The 8,777-nt window shown below is 33.0% G+C and overlaps 1 protein-coding gene across 1 annotated transcript; it reads right to left on the minus strand.

Moving 5' to 3' along the window:
* Positions 1–856: 856 nt before the first annotated feature.
* Positions 857–2,247, minus strand: LOC112523695 (squamosa promoter-binding-like protein 8). Its single transcript, XM_025133380.1, has 3 exons — positions 1,574–2,247; positions 962–1,101; positions 857–882 (listed from the first exon to the last, which is right to left on the minus strand). The coding sequence occupies exons 1-3, from the start codon at positions 2,245–2,247 to the stop codon at positions 857–859; spliced, it is 840 nt and encodes a 279-aa protein (XP_024989148.1).
* Positions 2,248–8,777: the final 6,530 nt, after the last annotated feature.

The raw sequence follows: 8,777 nt of genomic DNA on the forward strand, positions 1-8,777 counted from the left end.
TGAAATTTAACGCTCCGTATGTGAAACACAAGAAAATGACAGTATTTAGAGATGTTTCACATGTGAAATTTTAGCAAACATAACCGTATATGAAACACAATGGAAGCCAAAGAAAAGTGATAATTCGTTGTAGGGTTTCAATTCACATGTGAATTTTAATTACAAACGAATAAGATACGGATAGATGAAAAAGACAAAAGTACTCGGTTTATATTCTTTAGACGGTTTGCAACTACGAACATTATTTATAACGTTACCGAATTTTTTAGAAGAAAAAATAAACGAAGACGAAAAATAAACGCTAATTGTTAAGAATTACAAATTTTAATGATTATTATTTATTTATAAAAAATAAAAAATAAAAATAAATGGGTAAAAGTATTGAAAACCCTAAAATGCAGATGTGAATGGGGGAGGGGAGGAGAGTAGAGAAGAGGAGGACCACATGAATGCATCTCATGGGGAGGACCCACACAGAATAATAACTTCATCAAATATAGCTTCCATGCAGGAGACAGCTTGACTTTTTGACCTCTTCTCCTTTAACCCCTTTTCTTAGAAATCTTCTTTTCCCTTTTTACCCTTTACCCATTCTAACCTTTTTTCCATATAATTCATATATATATATATATATATAATATAAAATATAAATATAAATAAAATATAGAATTAGTGACTAATTTCTATATATAAAAAGTAATCAAACCTACCATACATCTAATCCCAAATTTAATTTAAATTCGTAGCAAATTAAATTTGTTGCTCTAAAAAAAATAATTACAAGCACGTTATTTATAACTAGCTAACCACCGACTCAGATGGGTACGATGAAATGTCCAACAAACTTCTGTGCTCATTAACCTCTCGAATCCGATTGATACCCTATACAATAAGCAATCGTTTAGCGATTCGTGGCATCAATCGAAACCAATCAAATTGAAATAACGTGTCTACCGCTTACTTGATATGATGTCAGAAGATGAACTCTGGGACTTGCTGTGATCTTGATTTTGTGATGATTTTCTACGTCGGCGGTTGTGATCGGCTAATCTTTTCCGACAACTTCTCTTGCCGTTATCGAACTCGGACAAGAGATGGAATCTTTTTTATACAAAAGTAAAGATTTGTAAATCAATAATTAGTCAATTATTAGTAGTACTAATTAATAAATGAAACAAAAGGAAAGGGTATTTTGGGTATATGTTACTATAAGAAGCAAAAGCAAACAGTACCTAACAAAGACTAAATCCGCAGCTTATATGAGTAACAGAAGTTTTTACGGACCCAAAAATGCCCTCGGGATCACCCCCATGTACACCAATCATTGCCTTTACCTTCCTTGTACCCCTCAAGGCTATTTTCGTCATTTTCTTATTTAATATTTTCTTTTTAATTTTAACTAATTCGTTTTTTCTGGAAAATTAAACAAAAATTCACTGGCTCCCTGCAACTTTTGGTACAATCACTTAATGCATGGGATTATGGTTTTCAGCCCTTTCAGGTGGTCTGATCTTTATGCATTGAGTGGTTGTACCTTGTCGACAGGGGTATAATGGTAAAAGTGGCAAACAACCTGCTGCACTGTTGGCAGAATCGCTGAGTTAACCCGGCGGTGATGACGGTGGAGGCTTTTGAGTGGAACTCACAGACTTTGTGTCGGCGATGGTAGTGCTTGGCGTGTGTAAGATCAGCATTACACCCTTCCGCCTGACATCTCGGCGAGCTCACCAGCGCCGCCTCTAGCGGCCGAGACCGCCGGTACAGCCGGTTCACGAAATCATCCTCCGCCGACGAGAAGTACGTCCGTCCACCCAAGTTCAACCCAATCCGGTTGTTAGTGAAGTCTATGGCACAACCGGAGGGTTCACTCTTCGGCATCAGCATATATCCGGTCTGCCCATGTGAGTTAACGTTTCCGGTTCCCTCAGGTTCGAGTGAAAGCAACGGCGAAGGCGACTCATGTGGGTACGCACAATCGCCGCCGTAGGCGCGTGGGTCGTAGAGAGAGGCGAAATGAGGATGGGTTTGGGTCGGGTTGTTGAGATAGTGGTGATTCGGGTTATGTGTGTGGTGAAGGAAGTCATTCGGGTTGAGATAAGCTGTGTTGGTGGTTTCATTGAAGCTTTGTGAGTACTGATCGAAGATATGGCGGCTCTGGTCGGGCTGTGAAGTGGGTTCGTCGACGGCGACGGCGACGGCGCCGTTGAGCATGATCGTCGACGGGTTCCCCCATTCGTAGTCCAACATTTGAGCTTCCTTGATCGGTTTGTTGATCTGCAAAATATATGAAAAGCTGCCATAGTTTGTGCAGGTTTTAATGGTAAAAAGTGAGAGTGCAGGGTGAGGGTATAGTTGAGCAAAATATGAGGTAAGATAAATGTACAACTTATAATGCATAATTTACAACTGTCTTTTGCTACATGTTTTGGATTTAACAATTTCGGTTCTGGAAAAAGGATTTACCATAATGAAAGGTAGAGAACTCACCTTATGACATGCTTGCACAATTAACACAATTATTTTTAAAAAAATTCTCATTTTTAATTATATATTTTAAATAAAAACATTTAATATTTCTAAGTGGCTTTTTAAGGTAGTGTTTGTTTTTTAAAAGATGTTGAAGTCTGAATTTTGATTTCAGTTCTGATTTTTAAGAGGTGGTGCTAAAGTCTGAAATATGAATCAATCAGACTGTTTGTTTTTGTAAATTGACAAACGTCTGAAATCTGAAATTTAAAATCTGAATCAATTCATTTCAGTGAATTCAACTGAAATATTCAATCATTTAAATCATTTGTAAACTACCATCTATTTTTAACACATTCAAAAATTCAATTGAAATACGTCAATTGATTCAACACATAATAGAAAACACAAACAAAATCTCATAACAACTAGAATCAATATTCATTTTGCATTAATTGTGTCACAATTTCTTCTCTAAAACTAGCCATATATGTTTGGTCAACGGCACTCCCATGTGATTAAACATCTTCAGCCTCATCCTCGTCATCGTTCTCTTGCTCGTCCTCATCATCGTTCTCTTGCTCGTCCTCATCATCGTTCTCTTGCTCGTTGGTTTGATCATACTCAGAAAATAACTCATCACTTAAACCTTCCTTTCGTATGAAGTTGTGAACTGCAAAACATGCAATAACAACGTATCTTTGAACTTCAAGTGTAAATTGTATCATTTTTTTAATATTGGAAAACGTGCTTTCAGGACGCCATAAGAACATTTAATAACATTTCTAAGTTTTGCATGAGAATGATTAAACTTTTCATAATTGTTCATTGTTTATCGACGACGAAAATCTTCGAACCAATATCTAACATTACTATACGACGCCATAAATCCTCGAGTATTTGTATACGCAGCATCACATAGATAATATTTATATATCTGAAGACAATAAATAAAATGTTTGTTCAATAGTATATAGTAAATATAGAACCTATAATATCAATAGTATACCTGAAGGAGGAAATGAAAATCCAATATTATATAGTAAATATATTACCTGTAAAATCAATCGATGATCTCAAAAAAATATTTCTGAAAGTCTAAAGAGTTGTTTGGTAGTTGCTGAATGGTTTGATATTGAATGATTAAGTGATCAGAATGATTAAGTCTTATAATATAGCACAAGAATTATAATTGTTAGTGATTGTCCAGAATGAAATTAAGGCACTGAATGGTTAAAGGAGTCCCAATATACAAAATCATTCAGAGGGTTCTAGAACAATTAAGAGACAAACTTTTTTGTTAAACAAGATTTACTTTTTAACAATTCAGAAATTGTCTCTTAATTAAACTACTAAGAGCTAAACAAACAGTCCCTAAAACTTATTATCTGTTAAGTTAATCTCACAATATTGGAGTTGTTTATTTTGAGAATAATAAAATAAAGTTTTTAAAAAAAAAATTCGAAGCAAGTTGCATTCTCAGTTTTTCTATCACGGGAGAAATAAAATTTGGGAAGTTTTATAACAAAAAAAACTCTAAAAACATTATTGTTGTTCGTTTTAGAGAAGATGTTGAAGATGTTCTTAAAATTTCGATATTATATTAAAGTTTAAGGTTACATATTATTATAACTTTTGAAAACTAGATAATAAATTATATAGCTTTATCTTGTTTGCTTAAAGTAAGAAAGAGTTCAGATCTTTTATTACGTTTTTCACTTTAACTCATATTCTTACACGAACCTTCGTTCGTATGTATATACGGAGGAAATATCTAGAAAGAGTTTGGTTCACGTGAGACCAGTCTGTTTTCGTGAAACCCGTGAGACAACATTTTTACACTTGAAACTTTACAGCAAAATATTGTGAAGGTAAAAAAAATCCGAACTTTCACAGGAAAAATACTATAAAGGTTAAATTCACGATGTGGAGTTTTATGTGTAAAAAAATTATCTCATGAAAATAAGTTGGTCTCACGTGATTCCAAGTTTATCTAAAAATATAGATTTTATTTATTTTGATTGTTTGTAAATATAATATTGCTTCATATAATAATACTTTTGTATTATTTTTGCTATATTTTAATGTACAAGTTTTTAATTTTTATATTGTTAATGTAGTTCAAGTATTTAAATATTATTAAATCAAATAATATAAGGTTAAGTTATGGCGTGTAATGTAACATCCTAGTATCTCGGAAAGGGTATAAATGGGATAATAAAATATTGGTGGCAAAATTGTCTTTGTATGTAATTAGGTTTTGAACGTAACAAGTGGTTTTTGTGTGGATACAAATAAAACAAAAAATCCGGTTTGAACCCAGACGTTGTTAAAATTTCCGTGATCATAGAGGTTCACTTACAATAACTCCATGTCATTCGTGGTCGTCTGGAAAATTAGTCGGTGGGTACAAACATACCCAAGAACTCACGGTTACAAAAAGCATTAGTAGCCTCACGATCTACTTTTTTTCCTGTGAATTAGACGTGTTTCTCAAGTAAAGTTTCAGTGTGTGAAAGTTCAGTATTTTTTTAATGTGAGCGTTCGTTGTTTGCTGTGAAGGTTTCGCGAGATATATGGCTCGACAATCATGTAGGATTGTTAAGCTGAAAGAAGATCTCTCACTAAATATAAACTGTTATATATTGTGCTCAATCAGATTACACAATTTTGTTTAGTACCGTACGCATTTAGTAACTGCTTTCAATTGATAATACTGAAATGTTGTTTTGGTACATTCACATGTTTTCGGTAGAGAGATTTGCCATCACAACATATTAAACATTTTTATAGCCGAAACCAGTATACAACAACGTACAACCTTTTGGTCACCAACTAATCGTTCCAAAAATGACGATGGCGGATTTGACAACCTCCATATTGCAAAAAAATTTACCGAAGTAAAAAGAAAAAACATTCCTTCGGACCATTTTGCTTTGATATTCTTGTGAAACTTTTAACCTTTGCTTCTATATTTTGGATGTAGTACTGTTACTCCAACTAAATTACGAGACTTCAAACGTTTCTTCCATATGAAGAGAACGAAGTCCAGATCTTGACAAAAAAAACCCGAATACGTCATATATCCTATATCCGACAAACAACGAATTAATAACACATGTGGAACCCGCTTTATTTACTTTTGTTGCTCTTTAAATTTTAATACTGTTATGATTTGATTTGATTTGATGCCCATTAATTATGATCCGAAAACAAATGTTTGTTTTAACGTCCAAATTAGTGGAAACAAGTAAGGGGGTAATGAAGGGTATGTCCCTAATTTTAATTTTAATCAATAATTTATGAGTCAAATCAGATCTTCTATTTGTTGATAAGTAAATTAATATGACATATATCTGATTTTTTTTTATTTTTGGAGAAAATTCAATAAATGAACACCCTGTTCTAGCATTGTTTCGTTTCTACATGAAACAGACCACCATAATAACGCTTATGTCATGTAGACATGTTATAGAAACTTCTAGAAGAATAAATCTAACGGATTTTGAAGTAAATAAAACGCTTTTTCTAGCAATTATTTATGTTTGACTCTAAATTTATGAAAGGGGCAAAAGATTCATGGGATGAAAGAACAAACATTAAAAATTAAGGAATAAAGTACAAACTAAGTACTACTTTGATTTGTTCCAATCTCAAATACCATAACAAATTAAGTACTTTGTGTTTGCATTTGAATCCTTCATGACCAAGATTTTAGCCCTTATGTCCTTGATCTTTTGAGTACAACGGTACAGTTCCTGCTCTTATTTGCATGTCATGAAAACTGGAAAAAAAAGAACAGTTATCTGATCAGGGTTATTCGTCAGTATTAATCAGTCATGTGAAGAAATAACCATGAAGTTGAGCAGTCTAAGTTGAGGTTCGATAACGGAATTCTTCAGCTGAGTTTGGGTTGTAGTCGGTTTTTTATTGTGTTTAACAGTTGTTTAGCAAGTAAAACTGACATATAGCAACGATGAGACAAACTTTGTCGATATTGTTGGAGGAAAAAATACGGGGGCGTTAAAACTCAAGGGAAAGGTGAATGAGCAAAGTTGACTTGTGTAGCAAAGAGATCTGTTACATCATGAGATCCCTCAGGACCCAAGTTATCGAAAGTAGTTGTCATTCCATAGGGATTAGGACATGTAGGGTAGAATACAAATTAACACCTCCAAGATTGACGGTTAAAGAGGCTTATATGCCAACGTTGTCCATTTCAGGGGTCTTTTTAACAGATAAAAAGGTAAACACTGACCATAAAAATGTAACTAAGTGCTACTAATACTGCTTTCATTTAGCCAAATGATGAATGGTATAACAAATGTACCTGATTTTTGCATTTGAAGCCTTTATGACCAAGAGTTTAACTTCAGTGGTCTTTATTGTTTATGTACTTGAACACAATAAATTGATACGAGACCCGAGTCTTGTCTATGCATCATAAATGTTAGATATCATTACACGCCTAATTTGTCATACCCATGAATACGTGCCTCTTGAGTACAAAATACATAACAATGATTTAGTAATCGGCGACCCCACAAATTCAGATATACATACAACTCCTGCCTCTGAATTGAAGTAAAATATTTTGTCTTAAAGAATTGTAAAAATGGAAAATGGTACATTTTCTTTGTAATGGCATCAACTATTGAACATGTTACCTGATTTGAGTTCAAAATGTATCCATATTTCAACTATAAATGAGTTATGGTAGTTAAACAAAGTAACATCACAGTTTCTCCGTTTTTAAGGACATAAAATCAGCTTGGCCATGTCCAAAATGATCGGTTTAAGGTGTGGTCCCTTGACCAGTATAGGCCCAAAGGACCGATCAATCCTCATTTAGACCGAAAAATCCCCAACCTGGTCAAACTAAATCAGATACATTGGTTTGTTGGTTTTAAATGTAAGTCGAAGATACAAGAATTTGAAGAAATTTTTTATATGCATACCTAAACTTTAATATTTGACCGTTGATTTATTTCAGTAATATTTTGAGCGAACTCGGGCTTGAAAGATGAATACGATCTCAATTTTGTATTGAAGAACTATTTAATGACTGATCCGATCCAATCCAATCTAATCTATGTAAGGACCGATCTTTGCTCTTGATGATTGAACGAGATTGAGCGTAAGGACGAGTTGTTATGCATCTTAAAAATGAAGTAATAGAGTAGAGGGACTTGTTATGTAATAGTGTATAGTTGAGGGGTTTATGAGAGAGATTAAAAAAATAGAAGTAGGTATAGGGTTGAATATTATTTTAATTATAATTACGGTGAATAAGAGACAAAAGAGACCCAATAGTCTTTGATAGTTACAGAAGTTAGGGACTCGCAGGAAAGGGAGCGTGAGAGTCAACTCCTGATTCTATTGGCTATCCTATTCATGATGGAACATCTTCAATAAATGTATGGGATTGGTCACCGACTTGCTGGCAATTTTGTCTATTGATTGGATGGAAATTACTTTAATTCCAGTTATACCCCTCCACCTTTTACACTCCATGATAACCTTTTAATTTTAAATACCATTAATTAATGATAACTATATAATTATATATATATTTTAAATATAACCATGTCTATTTGTACAACTAAGGTAACATAATCAATTGAAATATTTTTGAAAATAATGAGAGTTTATTTATTATGATTTGAATATTTATGGAAGATGACTAGAGTTAATTAATTATGACTAATATTTTATATTAAGAAACAATCAAAACTTTTATGAAATCACATATTATTAAATTAAATAGACGGTTGAGATTGAGTTGTATTGGTTGTACAAATGTAAAGGGATGTATAATAACTCACACACACACACACACACACACACACACATATATATATATATATATATATAGGGTTGGGTTCACGTGAGACCAAGGGTTTTTCGTGAGACCCGTAAGACCAAATTATGTTCATTGATCAACATTATGATCTAATGATCTAAAGTTGTACGGTGGCAATGTTGTGATTATTGAGAAGTCTCGTGGCAATTTTGTGATTATGAATGTTCAGATTGTAAATCTAATCCAAGGGTTGAGAATTAGTCTTACGGGTCTCACGAAAAACCTTTGGTCTCATATGATCCCAAGTCTCTCACTCTCTCTCTCTATCTCTCTCTCTCTCTCTCTATATATATATATATATATATATATATATATATATATATAAAACAAGTTTTAAATACAAATAGTTAATTAATTAGTACAAACCAATCAAAAAGATATATATTTAATAAGAGTTTTGTATATATAGGATATGATAAGAATTCATTTATTATTAGTAATGTTTTTA

Source organism: Cynara cardunculus (genome assembly GCF_001531365.2).
Source record: "Cynara cardunculus var. scolymus isolate 2C chromosome LG 12, CcrdV1, whole genome shotgun sequence".
Lineage (NCBI taxonomy): Eukaryota > Viridiplantae > Streptophyta > Magnoliopsida > Asterales > Asteraceae > Cynara > Cynara cardunculus.

Bases quoted from the DNA above. Each gene is read 5' to 3' on its own strand.
- LOC112523695 (XM_025133380.1), bottom strand. From the start codon at position 2,247: ATGTTGGACTACGAATGGGGGAACCCGTCGACGATCATGCTCAACGGC. The intron at 1,102-1,573 runs GTTGTTTGCCAC...TGTATAAAAAAG, and splicing joins TTCTGCCAACAGTGCAGCAG to ATTCCATCTCTTGTCCGAGT. The intron at 883-961 runs GTAAGCGGTAGA...CTTATTGTATAG, and splicing joins ATCTTCTGACATCATATCAA to GGTATCAATCGGATTCGAGA.